This window comes from Miscanthus floridulus, chromosome 6, assembly GCF_019320115.1.
Source record: "Miscanthus floridulus cultivar M001 chromosome 6, ASM1932011v1, whole genome shotgun sequence".
Taxonomy (NCBI): domain Eukaryota; kingdom Viridiplantae; phylum Streptophyta; class Magnoliopsida; order Poales; family Poaceae; genus Miscanthus; species Miscanthus floridulus.
Genome location: NC_089585.1, coordinates 136,810,766 through 136,836,181, shown reverse-complemented (window position 1 = coordinate 136,836,181; position 25,416 = coordinate 136,810,766). Strand labels below are relative to the sequence as shown.

The following is a 25,416-nucleotide window of genomic DNA, read 5'->3' as shown; positions in this document are numbered from 1 at the left end:
CTTGTGAGTACATTGTGTACTCAGGGTTTACTTACCCCTATTGCAGGAGATGCTTGAGGAGTACCTTGTGTGGAGGATTCTTCTGGTAGGCTCAGACGAAATCCTCGTTATCTTATCGCTAGATGTTATCTTTTAATATTCCGCTGTTTATCATTTCGAACTCTGTATTTGGTATTGTAATAATGTACTTTTCAGAAACTCTAATGTATGAGATGGACTGGTGTTGTAACTCATTTTCATTATTGGATCCTTAAGGAAAAATGTGGATCTTTCGGGCTCTCCCTCTGGGTGTGTCCGACGGATACCGCTCGCGGTAGTGGCTTTCGGGGTGCTTAGTGTCTGGTGAAAGACGAGCGCCTCCGTAAGTACGCTATTTTGGGTGGTTCTGCCACAGCTAACATTGTTGTTCAAGGGTTGGTTCGTCGGGAGTTTCGACGGACGGGAGTTCCGTCAAGGGTCGGGTGTTTCGACGTCTCGCACTCTAACTGACTTGGAGGGTTCGCTGTCCTGGTCATACCGGGCGTGTCCGGTATTCAGTATGCATGACCAAAGGCCAACGGCTAGTTTTCAAAAGACTTGAGGGTCGGGAGTTCCGACGGTCGGAAGTTCCAGCATGTGTCGGGAGTTCCGAGACCTCACATACTTTAACTCAGTTACATGGTTTTCAAATTTGCTGAGGGTCGGGAGTTCCGATGCGAGTTGGGAGTTCCGATATTCATCGGGAGTTCCGGCACCTCACATTGTCACTGTAACTTGGTTACCGTTGGGGCAGTGTAAGTCATACCGGACGTGTCCGGTATGGCAACGGCTATAAAACAGCTAGTTTTTCTAAGAGAGCTATAAATACCCCTAAGCCTCCACCTTTGGAGGCTGCTGATTCTGCTGATACACACACGTTTTTTGAGCATTGCCAACTCTCCCAACCCTCTCTTAGCGAGTGATTGATCAAATTTGTCAAATCAAATTGTGGGTTGAGTGAAATTCAAAAAGAGAGCAATCCAACCACTTGAGCACTTGTGTATATTGTCAATCTCGTGATTCGCATTTGTTACTCTTGGACTCTTCGGTCCTAGACAGTTAGGCGTCGCCAGAGAGCACCCGAGAGATTGTGGTGTGCCTCGAAAAGTCTGTAACGGTCGATTCCGTCGCATCGGAATCATCTAGTGGAAGGAGGAAAAGGAGTTGGAAAAGACTCCGGCTAAAGTGACCTTCGTGGTACCCTCTAGGGCTGACCTTCGCTGGGTCGCCCGCAGCCCCCTCAACAGAGAGTAGGACTCGAACGAATCCGAACTTCGATAAAACAAATATCGTGTCTCAATTTGCATTTCATTCGATATTTGTGTTGCTCTAGCTCTTGTGCATGTTCTCTGTGTTTACTGTCATCTCGAGTAGGTACCTACAGTTTGGTTTGAAGATAGAAATCGAAAGGAGCAAGTTTTGGGCTGCTCTGCAGAAATCATGTATACCTACCGGACACGTCCGATATTAGAGCTCAATGCTGAATTTATTTGATCCTTGCGCTAATCGTTGTGATGCAGGATTGTGGCTCCTAGATTTATTTAGTATCTTTTACATACTCTGTGGCTAACTTGTGAGGGGTGGTATTACTCCATTTACTAATTGTTTTCATTTTGAAAACTCCATTTACTAATTGTTTTCACATTTAAAGATGTTAATTATCAGAAACGCCTATTCACCCCCCTCTAGGCGGCATCATAGGTCATTTCAATTAGGAGGAAAAAATAAAATCATCTCCAACAGTTCCCAATAATTCACTCCTAAAATATAGAAGACAATTTTACATCAGGAATCATATACTATTTCTAAATTATCTTAACAAATTTTATATATTCTTTCTCTCTCATACATTTGTATCGGTAACTCTTTATTCTTTCTATGTCCTTCCACCTTTGCATTGGTAGACGTTTAGATCGCCGCGGGAGGGATGCGCGCTAGCTAGAGTCCGCGCATCTTTACGCGCAAGGGGGGTTTTCCCAAGTGCTAAAAGATTGGATGGTGAAGTTCAATTAAAAGTGGTTGGAGATGAGTTTTTTTTCTATGCTGCTAAAAATCTTAGAGTGGGAGAGTGTTTTGGGTACGTTTCGAGATGCTGATATATAACCGACGTACCTTCTGGAGTTTGGGTTCGTCCGGTTGGGTGCTTTTGTCCAACTCCCTGGCGTGTGAGGTGCCGGGCCTTTCGTTTTGCTCCAGCTTGAACTTGCAAGTCAAAGGTGTCCTATTTTAAGAACGTGCATAAATGACTCGATTTAAAAGTCAAGGTGCATAATGATCTACTCGCATTTGCAAAAAAAAAATGCATCAATGTAAGCGAGATTTGGAACCATGCAGGGCAGAAGTTTTGTAGATATACTTTAAGAACAGATATTTAGCAAACATTGGTCAAGAGTGTTATTGTATCAATAATGTACCATCGTGAATGGACCAAGTCTATGCATTTACAATAATATTGCATTTTTTTTTACATTCAAGTCACTGAGTCAGTACGATTTTGAATGGCTACCAAGTCTATCCATGGCATGGGAAATTTACTTCGCCACTCTTCGAGAGGGTCACGCTCTGAACCGTCTCACATTCTCGCGATCAGCTTGTGGCAAATTTGTTCATCACTCATGAAAACAGATATTTAAGATTTTTGTTTAGGTACATTTGTATCCACCTTATTTCATATATGCTGGGGTATATTTGGATCAAATTTGGTTAATTTTACATACTAATCTAACTCAACACATGTAGATTCTGATGCATACAAGTGCAGCTAAATAAAGTTAGTCGTGGCCTCGCAAGTGTTCACCAATTATAAGCACATCTCCAAGAGTTGTTTGAAAAATTATTGTCTAAAACATCATTTAATGAGTCATTTGAGTAAAATCGCTTTCTATGTCTTTATATCCTCCAACAACTTTATCATATCTTGTGCATGATCTAAAGATCTATTCCCGTTCTCTATCTTTAGCTTGCAAGAATTCCGAATAGATGGTATATATATTTGGAGATTAATTAAAGAGACGGTTGAAGGATATATTTTTCTTACCAAAATCACTATTCCTACAAATTAAAAAAGACTAGAAAGAATCTTTGGAGTTGCTTTAAGATTTGTTACCTTTAATTTACTACAATTGTTCCCTAAGTTTGAGACCTGGATTCATAGAGATCAGTGTATATGAATTGTTCTTTTCAAGAATTTTAAGAAGCAGAACATTCATGGGAAAGTGGAATACGCATACGGTGCGAAGAAAGGCACAGCAACGGACGAGCAGCAGCGTCGACGCGTGGAAAGATCGCTTCGGCGGCCTACGGCGAAGGAGATCCAATGCCTATGCCCCCAGTCTTCCTTTTTGCTTAAGGCACAGTTTAGTTTCAAAATTTTTGGTAAAATAGGCACCGTAGTATTTTCGTTGTTATTTGGTAAATAGTGTCTAATCATAGTCTAATTAGGCTTAAAAGATTCGTCTCGTGGATTTCGTCTAAACTGTGTAATTAGTTTTATTTTTTATTTATATTTAATGCTTCATGCATGCGTCCAAAGATTCGATATGACGGAGAATGTGAAAAATTTTGTAAAATATTTTGCAAACTAAACTGGACCTAAGGCCACACGGTGTTGTAGCCAAAAGCCAAAATTTTCAGTAGCCTGCAAGAGAATCATCGCCTACCACAACTGACGGCTGAGATTCGCTGCGAACCACGCCACACGGTGTTGGTCAATGGCTCAATGCGCAGAAACCTCACCACTTGGGACCTACTCTACTCCCCACAAAGCACTGAGACACTGACAAAGCGGGCCCACGGCACAGGACAAAGGAACGGTCCATTTCCTTCCGCGCGCCTTTGCGGAGGTTCGGAGGCAACTGCCATCCCACAGCGCCGCAGAGCAACACTACACCCACTGACGTGTGAACCCTGCCGCACCCCGGGACCACGCGTCATACATGCCATACCACTCGTCTCTTCTCCTCCGCGTGTAAGTAAACGGACCTCCGTCACACTGTCTAGAGGATCTGCAAGGCACCAAAGACTCCACTGACAACCGGTCCTACCTTACCTGGGCCCACCGGTCATGCAGCAGGCAAAGTATCCGCGTCCAAGAAATGTCCTAGCAGCCTCCTCCGCCCCCCTCCCGATATATAAGACGAACACGAGCCTCGTGCCGTCCAAACAATCTCAAGTCGTCGATCCAGCACAAGCAGCAGCACACAAACCGATCGATCTCGGAGAACCAACCAAACCAATCCATCTTGACTTTCTCTCGTCTCCGCCGGATCAGACAAGAAAAATCCACCCACGACCGCGAGCTCACCCCCGGCCATGGCGGCGACGCGGACGCTGGAGCTGACGCTGATCTCGGCCAAGGACCTCAAGGACGTGAACCTGATGTCCAAGATGGAGGTCTACGCCGTGGTGTCGCTCTCGGGGGACCCCCGGTCGCGGCAGAGGGTCCAGGCCGACCGCATCGGCGGCCGCAACCCGACCTGGAACGCCACGCTTCGCTTCGCCGTCCCGGCGACCGGCGCCGGCTCCCTCCACGTCCTCCTCCGCGCCGAGCGCGCCCTCGGCGACCGCGACGTTGGCGAGGTCCACATCCCGCTCTCCGAGCTCCTCTCCGGCGCCCCCGACGGCCCCGTCCCCGCCAAGTTCGTCGCCTACCAGGTCCGCAAGATCTCCTCGGGCAAGCCCCAGGGAGTCCTCAACCTGTCGTACAAGCTCGGCGAGGTCACCCAGTCGGCGGGCGCCGCCAACGGCTACGCCCCCGCCCAGTCGGCATACACCCAGGCCGCCGCGTACCCGCCTCCCTCCGCGTACCCGCCGCCGTCCGGCAAGGCTGACGCGTACGCGCCTCCCGCCGCCGCCTACCCGCCTCCTGCCGCCTACCCGCCGGCAGCCAAGGCCGACGCGTACCCACCTCCCGGCGGCGCGTACCCGCCCTCATCCGGCTACCCGCCAGCGGCAGGCAAGCCGGCGAAGGCGGGCGAGCCGGTGACGGCCTACCCTGCCGCCGGTCCCAGCACGGCGGCGCCCTACGCCGCTCCTCCGCCGCAGTACGGCGGGTACGGGTACCCACCGCCGCAGGCCGCCGGGTACGGCTACCAGCAGCAGGCCGTGAAGCCGCAGAAGAAGAAGAACAACTTCGGGATGGGGCTCGGGGCCGGGCTGCTCGGAGGCGCCGTCGGTGGGCTGCTGATCGGGGACATGATCTCGGACGCGTCGGCGTATGATGCCGGCTACGACGGCGGTGGCTTCGATGGCGGCTTCGATTTCTAGAGCGCTCTGATGAGTGGTGACGTGATCCCGCCATCGGAGACAGAGGTGTTTCGTTTTGGATTTGCCTTCGTGATTTGTTTGTTTCGTTTTGTACGCAACCCAGGACTAAATCAAATTATGCATCTTAAATATCTGATATATATGGTATTGTAAATACTCCTACGATGCTGACATTACATGAATTGCACGCGGTTTTCTTCTGTTCAAATTTGCGCCTACTTTCGAAGTTTTGTCAGTATGCCTGGTGTCTGATCGATTGAAGCGTGTGGTTTTAACCGAACATTTCTAACTGGGGAAGCTGCTTACGGAGATTTTGAGGGGCATTGTTGATTATCCAAGAGTAAAATGCACCTTGGTACTTAAATTATTGGGACATTACCATCTAGATACTCGAACTGAAAAAGCTATCACCTGGGTACTTAAACTATGGGGCATTACTATTTGGGTACTCGAACTAAAAAGCCTCTCACTTAGGTACTTAAACCTCTTTTAATTAACTGTGTGCGAGCGAGCAAGCGAGCACAGGTAGGCCGCCTCTTTTTGGATATTTATTTATTTTAATTATAAAATTTATGGAAGTTTATTTATTAATTAAAAGATGTAATTTTTAAACATACAAAAACTATTTATTTTACAAGTTTCATATTTTTCCTAGGTAGAGTACATCATATATAGGCTACACAAAATTTTTTAGAATGTTTGGAGCTCTAATTATTTTTTTTACAAAAATAACAAATTCCAGCACTATTCATCCATTTTTAGAAAAAGAAAAAGAATCAAAATTCATTTTCCCGCGCTCCTGACGGCCCACTCGCGTACCCAGATGGTAATGGCCCAATAGTTTAAGTACCCAAGTGGGAGGTTTTTTTTAGTTCGAGTACCCAGATGGTAATGTCCCCATAGTTTAAGTAGCCAAGTGATAGCTTTTTCAGTTCGAGTACTAATGCTCCAATAGTTTAAGTTCCCAGGGTGCATTTTACTCATTATCCAATCTTGGAACAGGTTGATACGCATACGCATTGCATTGGTGCGTTTGGATATGGAAACTTCAAACGCGTAATTTTAGTGGCGGCGCGCAATAGCTCACTCTAAGTTGAACGAACGGCTAGACGTGGAAATTTCGCTCTAATATGACGGGTCTACTCCCACCCGTCTCACAATAGATCTATTTGAATTTGAAAACGTAAATGATGGTAGTGGTTAAATTTTAAAATATTTTGCAATAATGCATTCCACAATCAAAGTGGGGTACTACACCATTCACCCAATAGTCAGCCGCTGCTATCAAAGCTGGCTGGACACTGAACAGAGCATCAGCAGATATGCCGAGATGTGAACACCTTTGATCATTTCAGCAACAACAAAAAAAGTCGCACTTACAACGCCGGTGTCAAGCTTTTGTATATAGACTATGGTGCGTTTTCGACAGAAAGGAATAAAGAAAAAAATTAAAATATATAATTATTATATAATTGTATAAGGTACCAGGAAATTGAATTCATGGTGTTGTAATGTACTGCTGTTGAGTGCGACTTCTCTATGTGGGATAGAAAAAAATGACGGGCCGTGGCTGCTTAGGTCAGCACCAGTGCGGCGTTGGTGGCTTTTTCGCCAACTAAACTCCCGATGCCACTTTCGCTGCAGGTGGTAGGCTGTCCGCACCGCAGACCGCTAAAGCGGCCGGCAGCGGTGGCCTATCACGCCCGCACCGCACGTCTGTAATGTGCGCGGTAGCGTACCAGCCGCACAGGAAAGCACTATTTTCAGCGCGGCCCAGCCACCGCTAAACCACTGTAGCAACACTGTAGCAGAGGGTTTGAGAGTTAGGGAGAGAGAGAAATGGTGAGAGGGGGGAATAAAATATAGAATAATGGGTATAGAGTATGTGATAAAGATAACACGGGTACTGAAGGAATAGGTATAGAGTAGAGAATCTCGATGACTAGGATAGAATATTCCTTTTTAGAGATAGAAATAGAGGTGGACGAGTGCAGATAGCCTTAGGGTGAGTGCATGAGTGGGTGATTTGTGTTGATACAAAAGTGGATCTGCAAACACAAAGGGCTAATACCCGAATTGGTATCCAAGGCGTGCCAGTCGATTTGACCTGTTAATCGACAAGGATGAAGATACGAGCACTTTGGTCCTGACAACAGCGATACGCCCGGAAGTCACGGCCAAGAGGTACTCACGCGGAACTCGAGGATCGCCGAAGGTCGCACTGAAGCGATGCAGCTCGCCAAATCAATGAGAACTCGTAAAGAGAAAATAATGCAAATTGACGAAGTCGCCGAAAAGTAAGTAGATGCAAATAGGAGTAAAAATTGGTTTTGATATTGATTGATATATCTATTTACATTGCCCCTCACTCCATATTTATACCCTGATCTAAAGAGACACAACTAAACACAACTAGGACACCAAGCCCATATCTAAGGAAACACGTGACTCTTACATGGATCATACTCTAACAAATATAGAAAAGGAAATCAACTCCTATCTATTTCTCTGTCCGCCTTAATTACGATGGAAATCTCACTGTCCTTTCCATCGGCATACCCCCTGTTTTATCGGCAATAGTCTTCAAATCTTCCCTCATCAGCATACTCCTTGTTTCATCGGCAGCAGTTCTCAAATCTCCCTTCATCGGCATACTCCTTGTTTCATCGGCAGTAGTCTTCAAGCCTCCCTTCATCGACATCACCAGCTATCGGCAACCATCTTTACAAGCTGGCTTTCATCGGCTATCAAAGTATACAGTAACTTTCCCCTTACCGATTAGTCCACTCCGAACATTTTAACACGTGCAAAAAATAGTGTCAACACATGCCCCCCAATTTCGGAGTATAAAACCATTAATGCTCCGAAATTTACTCCAGATTACCGTAACTTATTCTCCAAGCCAAAACCTGATCTGTTATCAAATCCAATCAAATCTAATCCTGATTCACGCACTTCAGTAAATATCGCACAATCGCCAACCACTCTTGCCTTGATTATGGTTAAGATACTGAAACAATAACCCATCGGCAAGATCTTAACATAATAATGCTGTCATTTTCAGAATTAAAATATCCTGTACCGATATCTCTTCTAAGTCATGATTACTTGCCATCAACCCATCTGTACAATCCCCTGATCATCGTGCAAACAGTTATCATATCCATCTGAACCACTTCGACCTACATGCGCACGGCATAGAGATAAGTCCGAAATACCCCTACTCCAAGCGGCTTATAAATAGATTCCTCCGGAACACTTGTCTTCTACCCTCAGACTCCATTCTTTGACATTTTCTCTCTCCGGCGGTGACTCCGACGAACCACTGCACGACCTCAACCAACAAAAACCCTTCTCCAGCGTTACCTCAAGTCTCCAGCTCGTGCCCTCATCTTCCTCAAGATAATGGCAATTAACTTCGACGTCCCCGCGTTTCGCTTCACTTCCATTACCTTTTACTTTGATTCCCCTAGTTTTTGCAAGTCTATACAGTTGGTGATTTTTTCTTTCTTTTGTTCTCCGAATCCTTTAAACTTTAGGAACTGCGCAACAAACTAGTTATTCCAACCGATCAGCCGCATGTCCAATGCCTAGGACCAATGGGCAACCCAGATCCAACCGATCTGATTAATGCAGAAGTTAACAGAATCCCCTTTAGAGCCCAAAATTTCTCTCTGAATTTATGGAAAGACACATTCCGATCTTGGCCCAAAACCACCAAAGGGTGGAAAGATTGGTACTTGAGGGTTAATAGATCGATGCAAGTATACTGGGCAGAACGGAAATTAGACCAATGCATTAGGTTATCTATTGCCGATATGCAGAAGAATGAATCGATGATGATTGCAGCTGCTTACTTCTGGTCAGACACAACAAACACTTTTATGTATGGACATGGCCCAGCTACTCCTACACTTGCTGATGTCCACATGCTCACTGGCTTAGATATTTCAACTGCCGATGAAGGCTCCATTTATGGTAGAAAATCTGAATATAGGGTGAATACCCACAACATCGGTGGTTGGACGGGATACATTCAAGAATACCAGAAGACTGGGACACTTAACCAGAGGGAACATGCCACATTCTTGAATATGTGGTTAGAAAAATTTATTTTTTGTGGTCGATCAGTAGGACCAACCAACGCCTTCCTCCCCGCAGCTGAACTTTTGGCTAATGGCGTAAGGTTTCCTCTTGGCCGATACCTTCTGAGCTCCACTTATCATCTTCTTCATCAAGTGTCTCAGAAACTTCTGCTTGGCGAACCCATCGGCAACCTAGGAGGCCCGTGGTGGTTTATCAACATGTGGCTGAATGCCCATATGCACAAACGTTTGCAATGGGACTTTTTTGCCCAACAATTCCCACGAGAAATTGCTAAAGACCATGTGCTTGGGGATGATGAATCGGCAACACGCTCACCCCTCAATTTTGGTGAAGCCATAATTGTCCTTCCCGGAACAGAGGCCAATGAAGACCAAATCGGTAGATTCTTCCAAAACTTCTATAATGGTCTTTCTCGTGATCATAGGGCCTGGGTACCTTATATTGACGAGGACAACAGATTTCCCCTTCTTTTCAACTTTGCCGATGACACCCTGAATCAGGATAAGGAACTCATGATGGCCATCATTACTCCCAGGGCAATTCCAGTAAACACATTTGGTAGCGGGAAAAACACCAACATTTCATATGAATTTTACAACCCATCGGCAGTATTCCGTCAATTGGCTTTTGGGCAACTGCCAATCAAACTTTGCTTTGCCGATGTGATCAAACCCAGGGAAACAATCACCTGTGGAACAGATTGGAACAAGGTGGTACAACTCTCCCCCGATGCCGATATCACAGATGTTGATATATCCACCTGGTCGCCAGTATCCTTCATCATCGAGTCATACAAGCAATGGTGGCGAGAATGGAAGGAACAACTGTTTGCAACTTCTGCTCACACATATCGGCACATGATCGACCCTGAATATGCCATCCCTGATGACGCAGTAAGTTTCTTTGAACTCCTTTTTGCTTTTTCCCTACATATATCAGTAACTGACTCTCTCATGACAGGTTAACAACCCAGCACCATCGGTGAGCAAAAGTGGGAAACCCTTCGATCTTCAGCCTGTTTCCCCGATATCACCGATCGGCTACAACGCCCCCACCTTAACTGCTTTGACTCACCAGAAAATCCGTACCAAGACCATCACCTCTAGGTCCAAATTGGCTACAGCTAGGGCCACTCCATCGGCTGCTGCTACAACTTTGGTCAAGGCATTCAAGGTAACAACCTTGTTTATTTCTACTTATACCGATTACAAGCTGTATTAACATTAATCACCAGGGGGTAAGAGCTGCCACCGGATCGTCATCGGCAATTCCTCCGATATCAAGCACCACTTCTTTTGACAAACCTTCAGAGGTATTCTCTTGACTTCTCATTTTATCCATTAAATATCATACCTTACACTTGTTTTGCAGCAACAATTGGGTACATCGGCAAGCGTACCAGACGTCCAAGCTTTGCAACCAACAAGTGCCAATGCCCCCCAGCCAATCGTTGCCGATGCCCAAGCAAAGCGCAAAGCTTTAACAGATGCCGAGGCACAGCCAAAACGACAAAGGTCCATGCCGATCCCTGCATCTGCCCCAATGTCATCGGTCATCATACCTCAAGAGCCAACCACTGATGAAGTCATAGAAGACATCCCATCGGCAAGCTCAACCGATCCCTCACACGGCACACTCCAGGTTGTTTCTTCTAGTCAAGCACAGGAAATTGCCTTGAAACAGGTAAACTGATTAACCTAGCTGATTTACAACATTCACACTTATCCTTAACCGACCTCCTTTTCTTTTTCTTAGGAACAAGACTCCCCAAACAGCCTATTCTCCTTCGCTATTGACATCTCTGACGATGATGGAGAGGAAACAAGTTCTTCCCTTGTACTGGAAACAATATCGATAGAAACTAAGTCTAGGTTGGAAGATCTCCTGAACTTGCTACAGCAGGATACCGCCCAACTAGTAGATGACTCAGACCCCACAAAGGCAATTTTCAAAACAATCCGTGGCCAGGTCCCTGCCGATGTTGAAGAAGTACTCTTCCCAACAGCCCATTTAGAGAGTCGCCAACTACAATATCAACGGGCTGCCCAACGTATTGCCGATAGAGCAGCTCAGGATCAACTCAAGGAAGAGATGCTACAACTGAAACAAATTGCCGATGAGAAGCACAAGGGCATCGGCAACTTGCAGACTTCGGGTGCTGAACTTAAGCAGAAAATCTTGGATTTATCAGCAAGGAAGATGGCTCTATTGGCTGAATTGAAGGAAATCGAGGCAGCTTTAACTCATGCTCAACAAGAAGAAAGCCAGCTACCCAATGCCATCAAAACCCTTCAGCAAGAAAGAGATATCCAGGCTCGCAAAGCTTTGGCCATGAAGAAAAAACTCAAGCCCGTGAAGGGTACTGCCGATGACGATATCAAAGAAATGGAGGAAGCCGAGCAAATTCGCCTGCGTGCGATATTAGCTATCCAATCCTTGTTGAACTTGTAATCTTGTTTATTGTATCGGCACTTTACGAGACATTGACATCCTTGCGTAATTCCAGCCGATAGGACTGTTATCGGCACTTATACTTTTATGCATCCATCCAGATACTAGGGTAATATTTCTTTAAATATTTTCCATTTAATGCTCTAGGAAATGCAACCCCTTCGAGGGTTTCTAGAATATATGCGTTACCAGGAACAGACTGATTTATCCGATATGGACATTCCCAATTAGGAGACCACTTTCTAAACTTTGAACTTTTGGTCCCAATCGATAAAACCAATTTCCAGACTAGATCTCCATCGGCAAACTCCTTTATCTTCACCTTCTTGTCATACCATCTGGCTACTCTTTTCTTATTTTCTTCGATGCTAACTAAAGCCCTTAACCGATGACCCACCACATCTTCCAACTCATCCTTCATAAGAGTATTATAATCATCGGCTGTCAGCTGATCTTGAGAACATATTCGCCTAGAGCCAACTTTAATTTCCCAAGGCAATACTGCATCGTGTCCATATACTAACTGATAAGGCGTTACTTTGGTTGCACCATGACATGACATCCGATATGACCACAAGGCTTTATTTAATACTGTATGCCACCTCCTAGGATTTTCTTCAATTTTACGCTTAATGAGTTTGATGATCCCTTTGTTAGAAGCCTCAGCTTGACCATTAGCTTGAGCATAATATGGAGAAGAATTTAAAACTTTAATTCCCATACCTACAGCAAACTCATCAAATTCTCCCGACGTAAACATAGTGCCCTGATCGGTAGTGATAGTCTGAGGAATACCAAATCGGTAAACAATATGCTCTTTCACAAAATCAATCATATTAACCGATGTCACCTTTTCAAAGGAATTGCCTCAACCCATTTTGTGAAATAATCGGTAGCAACCAGAATAAATTTATGTCCCTTACTCGATGGTGGATAAATCTGACCAATGAGATCAATAGCCCATCCCTGGAACGGCCACGGTTTGATTATAGGGTTCATAGCCGATGCGGGCGCTCTTTGAATATTACCAAACTTTTGACATCCCTGACATCCTTTAAAATATTTAAAACAATCTTCAAGAATAGTTGGCCAATAGTATCCATTGCTTCTGATCATCCACTTCATCTTGAAAGCCGATTGATGCGCACCACACACTCCTTCATGAATTTCATCCATCAAAGTTTTCGATTCATCACTACCAACACATCTGAGTAAAACTCCATCTATAGTTCGATAATATAATTCATCATCGAGGAGCACATACTTGGTAGCTTGGAACCTTATATGTCTTTCAACCTTTTTATATGGATCCTTTAAATAATCGACAATCTCCTTTCTCCAGTCATCGGTATTAACTGCCGATGTTAGCACTTCCTGAATAAGTTGATACCCTGAAGCATGCTGAGCTAATCGATTAGCTTCCTCATTATGCAATCGAGGGATATGTTCAAGACGAAAATCCCTGAATCCTTTTAACAATTGCACACATTTTTCATAATACGAAATCAAAGCTTCACTTTGGCATTCATAAAGTCCAGCCAATTGATTTATAACTAGCATAGAATCACCAAAGATTTCAACAGCATCGGCACGTATCTCCTTCAGTAATTCTAACCCTTTTTACCAAGGCTTGGTATTCAGCCTGATTATTCGTCGACGTAGCAACAATCGGCAATGAAAACTCATACTTCCTTCCTTGAGGTGAAATTAACACAATGCCGATACCTGCTCCTTCACCACACGTGGACCCATCGAAGAAAAGTGTCCAGGGAGCAACTTCCAAAGAGCCCACTGAATCATAATGGTGAGTGACCAAATCAGCCATCACTTGCCCTTTAACTGCCTTAGTTGATTCGTAACGTAGTTCAAATTCTGATAATGCTAAAATCCACTTGCCGATTCTACCACTTAATATCAGCATCGACAGCATATACTTGACTACATCGTCTTTGCATACGACCGTACATTCGGCAGATAACAAATAATGCCTTAATTTGACACACGAAAAGTATAAACATAGACATAATTTTTCGATGGCCGAATACCTCGTCTCAGCATCTACTAGTCTTCTGCTCAAATAATAAATAACACGTTCTTTCCCTTCAAATTCTTGAATAAGAGCTGAACCAATAACTGTATCATTAGTTGATAAATATAACCTGAAAGGCTTCCCGTGTTGAGGTGGAACTAGCACTGGAGGATTTGTTAAATATTTCTTAATTTCATCGAGGGCTAACTACTGCTCAGCTCCCCATACAAATTCTTGATCGGCTTTCAATTTAAGTAATGGACTGAAAGCCTTGATCTTACCCGACAGATTAGATATGAATCTTCTAATGAAATTAATCTTACCGATCAACGATTGTAATTCAGTCTTATTGGCAGGAGCAACGACCTTGCTAATTGCATCAATAGACTTCCTACTGATTTCGATGCCCCGCTGATGCACCATAAAACCCAAGAATTGACCTGCCGATACACCAAATGCATATTTATTAGGATTCATCCTCAATCCATGCTTTCTTGTGCACTCCAATATCTTTCACAGATCGGCTAGATGTTTTGTGATATCTCCAGACTTAATCACCACATCATCAATGTAGATCTCCACTAATGTGCCGATGTATTCATGAAAAATAAAGTTCATAGCTCTCTGATAAGTAGCACCGGCATTTTTCAAGCCAAACGTCATGACTACCCATTCAAACAACCCTACATGACCTGGACATCTGAAAGCAGTCTTGGGAATATCTTCTTCAGCCATGAATATTTGATTGTAGCCTGCATTACCATCCATAAAGCTGATAATCTGATGTCCGGCTGCAGCATCAATCAATAAATCAGCAATCGGTATTGGATAACCATCCATCGGTGTGGCATTGTTGAGATTCCTGAAATCAATATAAACACGAAGTTTTCTATTTTTCTTATAAATAGGAACCACATTAGAGATCCACTCTGCATATCGACACTGCCGAATAAATTTTGCCTCAATTAATTTAGTTATTTCGGCCTTAATATCAGGAAGTATATTAGGGTTGCATCGGCGCGCTGGCTGCTAATGTGGCCGAAATCCAGATTTGATAGGTAACCGATGTTCAACTACCGATCGGTCTAATCCAGGCATCTCAGTATAATCCTAAGCAAAACAATCTTTATACTCCTTTAACACATCAATTATTTGCTGCTTACACTTGGAATCTAACTTAGCACTAATAAAAGTAGGTCTTGGCCTATCGCCATTACCGATATCTACTTCTACTAAATCATCTGCCGATGTGAACCCTTGACCTAATTTTCTATCATCGGCAAACCTATCCATTAAAATTCTTCTTCAGAACCGACTGCTTGGATCAGTGGAATTTCATAATCGGCAACTCTAAGGAACTCTTTTTCCCAAACTTCTCCTGATATGCATTTAGTTCGCTCATAAGTATCTGATTCTGCCGATGCCATGATATAAGAAGAATCACCAGGGACAATCTCAATCTTATCCCCAATCTACTATACGAGGCATTGATGCATTGTAGAAGGAACACAATAATTAGCATGAATCCAATCCCTCCCTAGAAGTAGATTATATGCACCCTTGCCGTTAATAACAAAAAATATCGTCGGTAAGATTCTGCTGCCGATGGTCAATTCAACGCATACTGCCCCTTTAGCCAGCGACACATTGCCTTCAAAATCTTTCAGCATCATATCGATTTTGGTCAAATCTTGATTTTCCTTACCAAGCTTCCGATACATCACATAAGGCATAATATTAATCGCAGCCCCTCCATCAATAAGTACCTTAGACACAGGCTGCCCATCAACTCTGCCCTTCACAAACAAAGCCTTAAGATGCTGTCTCTCGTCATCGGTAGATTTCTCAAAAACAGCCATCATTGGATCTAGTGTCAACTGAGCTACTTGATCAGAGAGAACAACTTCTTCCTCATTATTAGATAGTGCCAAAAATTCCATCGGCAACATGAATACCATATTAACATCTGCCGATGGACCCTTATTTTTGTGTTTTACCTACCACTGCTGATGACCGGACGTCTCATTGGAGGAATTTTCCTCTTGGTATAAATCCTCCTGACGCTCACGTTGCATCCTCCTTCTCTGTGTCTTTGTTAGACCCTCCGGGCACCATCGAGGAAACTTGGTTTTCCAAACCGGCTGATAATAGGTCCTAGTCGATTCCACACGGCGTATATTAGGGTCCCTATAGAATATTTCCTCATCGGGAACTCTTGCATTTGCCATTTCCTCAAGCTCCTCTTGATTCCTCAGAAAACATCCAGCACGTTTACCAAGCCTTTCAAGTACATTAAGTCTATCCCCCAGCCGATCATGTACTGATGCTCTGCTTCTAATCGGCTCATTGATAAATAAACCCCGATTGCCAGGTTGAAATCTTCTTTCTGACCGATTGACCCCATAATAACCATTGCACTCAGGGCAATTTTCAACAATTAGCAATTTAATACCTTCCTCCCAGCAATGGATAAAAAACGGGCACCTCCAATGATCTTTATGCCGATGCCACTCTTCCCGACGTCTTTCTTCCTGCTGTTGTCGATATCGATCATTACGCTGACGCCAACCCTCCTGCTGCCTTCGATGAGTAATCACAATGCCAGGTCGAGGAGGTTTTTTGGAACTACTGCTTTCTCCCAGCAACCCCTTACTTCTTGCATCATCGGTAGTTATCCGATGTTGGGGATCCACTGATGCATTTTTCTCAGCAGCCTCGGACGTCAATACCTTGGTCTTCCCTTTGGCCTCCAACGTATTTGCTGGAAAGGGGTGTTGATCAATTTTCATCGGCCTTTGGGCATTAGAAGTACCAAACTTAATTCTCCCAGATTCAATAGCCGATTGTAACTGTTGCCTGAACACCTTGCACTCATTTGTACTGTGTGAAGTTGCATTGTGCCATTTGCAGTACAAGATCTTCTTGAACTCTTCTGCTGATGGGATCACATGATTAGGTGACAGCTTAATTTGGCCCTCTTGAAGCAGAAGATCAAATATTTTGTCAGCCTTGGTGATATCAAAGGTAAACTTTTCTGGCTCTTTTTGACCAAAGGGACAAGATATCGACTTTTTATTCTTAACCCACTCAGCTAAGCCGATAACTAGTTCTTCATCAGAATCAGAATCTCCTACTTCTTCAACAAATGATACCTTTTTACTCTAATTCTTTTTAGGTTCAAAAACCCTAGTATCTTGATCGGAGATCCTTTGCACAAGATGACTGAGGCTTTCAAATTCCTGAGAAGCATATCTGTCTTTAAGATGTGGCAACAACCCATGGAAAGCCAGATCGGCAAGCTGCCAATCATCCAGCACCAGACTGTAGCACTTATTTTTTACATCTCGTAGTCTTTGCACAAAGCTCTCTACCGATTCATCATTGCGCTGTCTCAATTTTACTAAATCGGTAAGCTTCTTTTCATGGATTCCAGCAAAGAAATACTTATGAAATTGTTTTTCTAGATCAACCTAGGTAATAATAGAATTTGGTGGTAATGAAATGAACCACGTAAATGCCGATCCAGACAAAGATGATGAAAATAATCGAACTCTTAATTCATCCCTGCTAGCTGCCTCTCCACATTGAATAATGAAACGATTGACATGTTCCATTGTTGATGTATCATCCTGCCCGGAGAATTTAGTAAAATCTGGTACCTTGTACCGATTTGGGAGAGGAATTAAATCATATGCAGGAGGATATGGAGTCCGATAAGAATAAGTATTGACCTTGGGCTTTATCCCAAACTGATCCTTCATAATTTCTGCTATCCTATCGGCCCAAAAAGCATCAGCTTCCCGCTGACGAACTGGCTGAATTTCTACAGGAGGTACCTGCTGATATCCTTCCACATATCTTTGTGGCCCATGATCTCCAGCAATCGGCATATTTGCCATTACTTGTGGTCCATTAACCTGTTGGAAAGGATTCGTCTGCTGAGCTGCCGATGCTTGATTCTGAACACCAGCTTGCATATAACCTTGTTGAATCCCTGCAATCTGTTGATTTTGCTGAACTATGTGTTGAACAGGTAACTGTCCTGACCAACCATTATTAGAACCCATCGGTACAAAACTCACCGATGGCTGGTAATTTGCTGACATTGTTGGATAATTATAACCAGCTTGAGGCATAAACTGAACCCCAGTTTGACTCATAATAGGGGCTTTCTGCTGTATCGGCAGTAAGCTTGCCGATGGATTTGAACTGGGCGTTTGAACCGAAGGCATCTGGAAACCCCCTGGAGTTGGTTATACAGTAGTTGTTGTGGCATATTGAGGCACTTAGGACATCGGCGAAACAGCCAATGGTACAGGAGCTTTTCTTACTGCGTCAAACACTTGAGATAATCCAGAATTGAAAGTAGATGACCCCGGAGGCATACCATATCCCCACCAATTAGTAGGAATCTGGCTATTTTGAGACACTGGGCCTGACATAGCTGATGCCGATAGATCTGTACTAAGCTGAATTCGTCCTCCTGGTAGTATCGGATCTGATCGTATCGGTATAAATTGAATATTAGGTAAGCCTGCCGATACTGGAGAAGAAGTAACTTCTGTACCCACAACGGCCGAGGGAGCCGATGGAGTATTGACAGATGCCGGCTCTGGTTAATGATAGGCAGGCCCAACATAATGCGGTGACGCTTGTCCTTCTTTGAGAGTTCGAACCACAGTATTATGAACAGTATTGGACAACACATTGGAATGATTAATCAAAGCATGATTTACTGCAGAATTAACCATCTCTTGAAGTTTACCAGAATTGGAGTCAAAGGTAACCTGCCGAGGCAACGGCAAATCTTGCTTCTGGATGACTTGTCCACTCTTGTTCAGGCTAAACGATTTCAGACCAAGCTGCCTGTATTCTTCTATGGCCTTTTCCATAGCCTGCCTCTGTTCTTCCTTAAGATCTTCTTCTGATACCGCGATAATATTCCCCGCATCGATCTCGGAATTGAACATATTGATCGGATTGATTGGTCCCACCGAGCGTGCCAAAAGATGTGTTGATGCAAAAGTGGATCTGCAAACACAAAGGGCTAATACCCGAATCGGTATCCAAGGCGTGCCAGTCGATTTGACCTGTTAATCGACAAGGATGAAGATACGAGCACTTTGGTCCTGACAACAGCGATACGCCCGGAAGTCACGGCCAAGAGGTACTCACGCGGAACTCGAGGATCGCCGAAGGTCGCACTGAAGCGATGCAGCTCGCCGAATCAATGAGAACTCGTAAAGAGAAAATAATGCAAATTGACGAAGTCGCCGAAAAGTAAGTAGATGTAAATAGGAGTAAAAATTGGTTTTGATATTGATTGATATATCTATTTACATTGCCCCTCACTCCATATTTATACCCTGATCTAAAGAGACACAACCAAACATAACTAGGACACCAAGCCCATATCTAAGGAAACACGTGACTCTTACATGGATCATACTCTAACAAATATAGAAAAGGAAATCAACTCCTATCTATTTCCCTGTCCGCCTTAATTACGATGGAAATCTCACTGTCCTTCTTCCCATCGGCATACCTCCTGTTTCATCGGCAATAGTCTTCAAATCTTCCCTCATCAGCATACTCCTTGTTTCATCGGCAGCAGTCCTCAAATCTCCCTTCATCGGCATACTCCTTGTTTCATCGGCAGTAGTCTTCAAGCCTCCCTTCATCGACATCACCAGCTATCGGCAACCATCTTTACAAGCTGGCTTTCATCGGCTATCAAAGTATACAGTAACTTTCCCCTTGCTGATTAGTCCACTCTGAACATTTTAACACGTGCAAAAAACGGTGTCAACAACTTGCAGAGGCTGCTATGATCTCAGCCTGCTTGACTGCTTGTGTTGTCTAGATAGAGCATGATACTTTTGCTATGGTCAATATTTTTGCTACCTTGTAGTACGTATTATTGAAGAAATCATTATGATTTTGTTTGGATGCGCATGTATTCATCTCAATCTATATATGTTGAAGTGGATTAAATTGGAATTAAACTAAATTTTATTTCATTCCACTCCAACACATGTGAATTGAAGTGAATACACATACATCCAAACAAAGCCGATGTTTGTGCAAGCATATTATTACGCTGCTTTCACTCCGCTAATAAGTTCGTGCTGGAAGTCGTAGCTGCTACTATAGAGCACACTATGGGAAAGTCTCACATAGTATTTTTTTCCTTCTCTTGTTCCTCACCTCCATCGTCCTTGGCATGATGACCACGACAAAGGGATGATCTATCAGTCTGTTCGATTGGTCGTATTTGGCTTATAAGTTATGTCTTATTAGCCAATAAATAGTATTTTTCTATCACATCAAACCAATCAACAGTACTTTCAGCCATAGCTTATAGGCCAAATAAGCTCAAACGAACATGGCGGATGCTTGCTGATTGCAAGTTGCTATCAACGTGGACCTAATTGATTGATTGCCTATCCGAATACGAATATGTGTGCTATTCGTGGCCAAAGCCTTCTACTGTTGGCGGCGGAATCCAAGTCTATATATACTTCCTCTGTTCTAAAAAGAACGTGAGTCTCACTTTTTAGGTCAGATTAGTGTAGATGTAAAATTACATATTTGCCCCTTGTGTTTATTGGGTGTTCTAGAATGTTCTTCAGAAGTTTAGAATATTTTATACCCATGGATGAATAGGGTATGGCATGCAATGATTTTTTAATAGGTGGATCCTACTAGAAAAGTTGATCTTAACTTCACGGTTACATTCTTTTTAAGACAAGATTTAAATTCCACGGTTACATTCTTTGTGGGACGGAGGTAGTATCTATATTTATAGAAAAACGATTCCGCTTTTTAAGACCAAAGGAATACGCACCAGGTCTAAAGCAGAGTATAGCAGTTTATTCAAGAAAACGAAGAATGAAACAAAATGGAGCAGGTCGTAGTGGACTATAAAGTAGAGTACTACATAACGACTGGACCATAATTGGATGTTTGGTTTTCTCCGGCAGTCAGCACTGCCGGCTCACACGCCGCGCATGCGTCTGTTAGCAGCGTTCATAATTGTACTCGCACTTTGTTAAAAAAAACCTGGCGTCAACTGCTCTTTTTTTTTTCAAAAAAAAGGAGAAACTTGGCGTCAACTTGATGATCATCGTTTGATCTGAGTTTCTGATCCAAAACAAAATCGTGCTTGAAATCACAGGTGTGGCTGTCCTGTTGATATTACCTGAAAATTATAATCACGCACGATGATGAGGAGCGCGGACTTGTTCAAACCAACGACGTCGGATGCACTTACCCAGGAGGATTTTATGAGCGTGTCTGCAAAGCTGCACATGGCATGTGTGTTGATGCAAACTAAACCTTGTACCCTCGAAAGTTCTAGTAATATGACTTTTTTTATGAGAAGAGTGCTCTTAATCATACAGCAGTTTCAAGTTGGGGGTGGTTGCTCCATAGAGCGAACCTGGAACTATCCACCGACCCATGGTAGGGGCACCATTCAATCCTTGTGCTGGAGTGGACTCGATTAGGAGCTCCATTGGATCCTGTGGTTCAACCCATCACAGATTCATGGGTATGTTCGGCTGGTATTAAAGCCAGCTGGAGTGGACTCGATTTGTTTGACTTTGAGCGAACGGGCCAGCGTGCGCACACATGCTAGCCGAAGGGGGCAGGATGTTGTCTGCCGCCACGAACTAAGGACAGTTATTGAAATAGGATGGCTATCTATTGCCCGTGTGTTTGTTTCGTTGGCAGCACACGAATTTTTGGCGCGTTCATCTGGCGATAGAGGGCTGGGAGCGCTGGTTTTGGTTGAGAGTGAGGTGGCCTTTCGTTGTTTGGCTGATGCGTGGGTCCCACTGCTACTGTTTGTATTTTGGAAGTCGCGCCGGGTATCCGATGGGTCGCGTGGCTCCCCCATTTCTCTCGCTCACATCCCCATCTCCCTCGTTCACATCGTCGGGTAGCCGAGGGGTCGCGTCCCATTTCTCTCGCTCACATCGCGGCGACGGCAACCCTCTCCCTCCCGGCGCGGTGACCAGGCGGTGTATCGGCGGCAGCGGCGCCTCGTCCTGTTGATCTGCTCGGTGACCTGTCGACTAGCTGCTTCCCGGTGCGCTGGAGGCGATTTGATCGGCGGAAGCGGCAGTTGCTCCGGCTTGTTCTTCTTCATCTCGGATTCATTGTTGAGGTTCGTAGTCGATCCCGTTTCTGTGTTGGTAAGATTTGAATTCCGTTCCGATTTGGTTTGGGTTTAGGGTTTTTTGGGTTGTGTTTGTCAATTCGGTTGCGGCAGCGGATGTGGTTGAGGATTAGGTTGCAGCCGAATCCTCTCCGCATCGCACGGTGGCGCTGGCAGGCGGCGGGTGGGTTGGAGGTTGTCCGCGACAGGGAACGGGTGGGGCGGAGTTGTGGGTGGGGGCGCTTTCCTTGCGCTTCGCTTCCCACAGTGCTGTGGTGCCTCGCTCAGGCGGTGGGTGGGGTGAAGCTTCTTCCTCCTGCATTCTGATGAGCTTTGGGTTGTGTTTGTAGATCTCATTTTGATGCATTGCTTGTTGTAGATCTCGTTTTGATGCATTGCTTGTTGTTGTCTGTCGATGAGCGGATGCGGGCTCTGTGTGGGTGAGGTTCGAATGTGTCTAGGGTTTGTTCTTTTAGTCCTTGTTAGGGTTTGGTTTGGTTTGCGGGCTCTGTGTAGATCTCGTTTTTTGGTGAACTTGTTAATTAGGGTTTGGTTTGATGGATTGTTCTTTTGTGTTGTTGGGTTTTGTTTGATGTTTATGAGTTATTGAACTCATGATTCATTCAGATTCAGTTCTTTTGTGTTGTTTCCTCTGTTGCATACAAGGTTCAGTACACTCTGTTGTAGTTTGAGTATGTCTATTTAGTGCTTTTAGTAGAATGTATTAGTCTCAGTGTGTGGCATCATCACTGTCTGTTCATTTGTTGTTCTTGCTCTTTTAGGTAGTGAAGATTTGGTTGAATCCACGATGTGTGTTTTTATCTCAATCAGTTCCTCCATGCTAATGTGTCCTTTATTTTCAGGTTTTGTGTGCACCACAGATTGAAGCATTGCCAGCTTTTAGGCTGTTCTTCCCTGGTTTGTATGCATCATGTGTCATCCTTTTTTTTGTGACCTTTTATATCTGTGATTGGTTTCATTGTTGTACATCAAGCTTGTTGATGGCTAGTTGACATCCTGATTTTTTGTTGATGGCTAGTAACCCTAGCTTGCAGAGATCCAAGGCTTGGAGGAGGGTACCCACTGAAGGTTGTCAACAAGGTAATAATATTGTAGCGAGTCCTATCATTTCTGTGTCTTATATGTTTGTATGTTTTTAGTTGTCCCTTTTCAATTTCTATCAATTTCACAAGAGACTTGAATTAAGGTGATTCAAGACTGCATGCTTATTACGGCCAAACTGATGATTTGACCCAATGTTAAAATGATGATTTGTCTTGTTAGATCTGCGTGAGGATAAATTGCATTGCACTGTACCTAGGCCAAACAAGTAGCCTTGTTATGGCTTACAGGAATTTTTGTAGTGCCTCTGATCATGGATGAAATTAGCTGTTTGTGTCTTTGGTCCAAGAATTGAAGTAGGATAGGCTGTTAATTCGGCAACTGTAAATGTAATTCATGATATCAAAGTCATGAATGAATTCAGCAACTTTACATTTCTTTTAAAGTGCCTGTTTGATTATATACTTCTTTTTACTGACATTCCATATGGTCCCTTGGTAAGATTGTATACATCAATTTTCAGTTGCCTCTATTCTTGTCAACATTGGTTGTCCCTAAAGCAAACTGCATTAGAATTCTACTGAACTATGATTTTATTCTATTACTTTATTTAGAAGCACCATTTTCTTGATTGCACATTTATTAGTAGTAAATTGCACACTTCAACTACTGCAATTACGGTGTGTAACATGTGCAATATCTATTCTTGGAGCATGCAATTTTAGTTAACTTGGAGCATGCAATTGTTCTTGCTTTAGGGCATCGATATTCTTCTGGATGGGCTATTTGGGACTGGACAATACATTTTTAAGGAGTACATCTCATTTCTATTGTACAACATTGCGGTCTGAAATATATGATGCAATATTTGTAGTTCCCAGTGAAACACATTGATTTAATATTTTCATCTTTGATCGTTTGAGTTTAGATAGACAGGCACATGCGGAGCTCTTCATGTCCCCCTATTATTCAATCGTCAGCTCCTCACGTTGAAAGGGAACCTATTTTAGTAGAGTTGCCTTTGAAAGACGACGAGGTCTGTGCTATCTACTTGGGTGTCTTAGATATCAGAAAAGAGGACGATGACGAAGCTGCTTTAGAGGCTGCCATGGAGACACTGAGGGTGCTGCCTTGTATGCATGTCTTCTATAAGATATGCATTTTTGAGTGGCTTGGTAGCGATAAGTCATGCCCTCTGTGCCGATATAGGTATCCTAGTGTAAACGATGGTGATGATATTGAGTTGTAGTTTGGTTAGTTGATATTATAAGTATTGGTTTTTTTATGAATACCAGCTATTGTTGGCTTGTAATTATTATATTGAACTATGATATATAATATATTTGGCTCTAGTTATTCCAGTGATCTTGGAGTTTCAGGTTATTTTTTCAGGAAGGCTCTCAGTTTTTTATTTGTTCTATAAGCGTCCAATTACTTTTCGAGCTAGTTATTTTGCTTCTTCTTTTATTGGCTGCAGCTAGCAATGAGGTCATTAACCAATTTTTTTTGTTATGTTATGTAGCCATGGATGATGATTTATTTCTTTCTGATGGTGATTCTGGATATGGTGAGAGTGAGGATGACTTTGCTATGAAGTCTGAAGAAGAAAACAACTCTGATTCTATGAATGTTGGCGAGGTACTAAGTTCACTTGATTTTGTTTTGTTTGTGCACTTATGTATTATAATAATATGATATATGTTGTTGCCTTTTTTAGGATTGAAATCCCACAGATGATGATATTGATACTGCTGAGATGCTGAAGACTTTCAAGCATGTGCAGTAAGCTTTATCTGGAGTATGTTCTGAAGTTTGTCATGCATAACACATTCTGTGGGTTTATCTATTTTTTTGTACTATACTTCTATGGGTTGTTTCCCCTCTTAATGAAACACATGCACAACACATTCTTTAAAAAATGTGCTTTATATCAGCAAAAGTTAGCTCAATCTAACGCATAGTGAAGGTTGTTTTAAAGTACTCTTTTGGGGCATAAGCATTAGTTGATTTTGTCTATCATTGATTAACAAGTAGGAAAATTAAGCACTAATACCAAATACTAAAGTTGAACACGGGAGTTCTAGGGGGTGTCAGAATATCAATTGTGCACACATGCCACATGATCCCACACAGCAAATATCAGAAATATTTAGATTAACAAGTATTTTTTTCTTACAGTTTTCTAAGTTTGTTGGCAACAAAGGGAAATCAAGACGGTCTGGCGTCCGGGTGCATTCTAGAAAGGTAAATTCAGTACCTAACTAATCTTCTTTTTTGTTTGTCACCATGTTTACTAAATTCAGTAGCTTAACTAGAATTTTTA

The 25,416-nt window shown here is 43.4% G+C and overlaps 1 protein-coding gene across 1 annotated transcript; it reads left to right on the top strand.

The window, feature by feature from the left end:
- Window positions 1-4,170: 4,170 nt before the first annotated feature.
- LOC136459801 (protein SRC2-like) lies at window positions 4,171-5,606 on the top strand. Its single transcript, XM_066459649.1, has one exon. The coding sequence runs from the start codon at window positions 4,330-4,332 to the stop codon at window positions 5,281-5,283; it is 954 nt and encodes a 317-aa protein (XP_066315746.1). The 5' UTR covers window positions 4,171-4,329; the 3' UTR covers window positions 5,284-5,606.
- The last annotated feature ends 19,810 nt before the right edge of the window (window positions 5,607-25,416 follow it).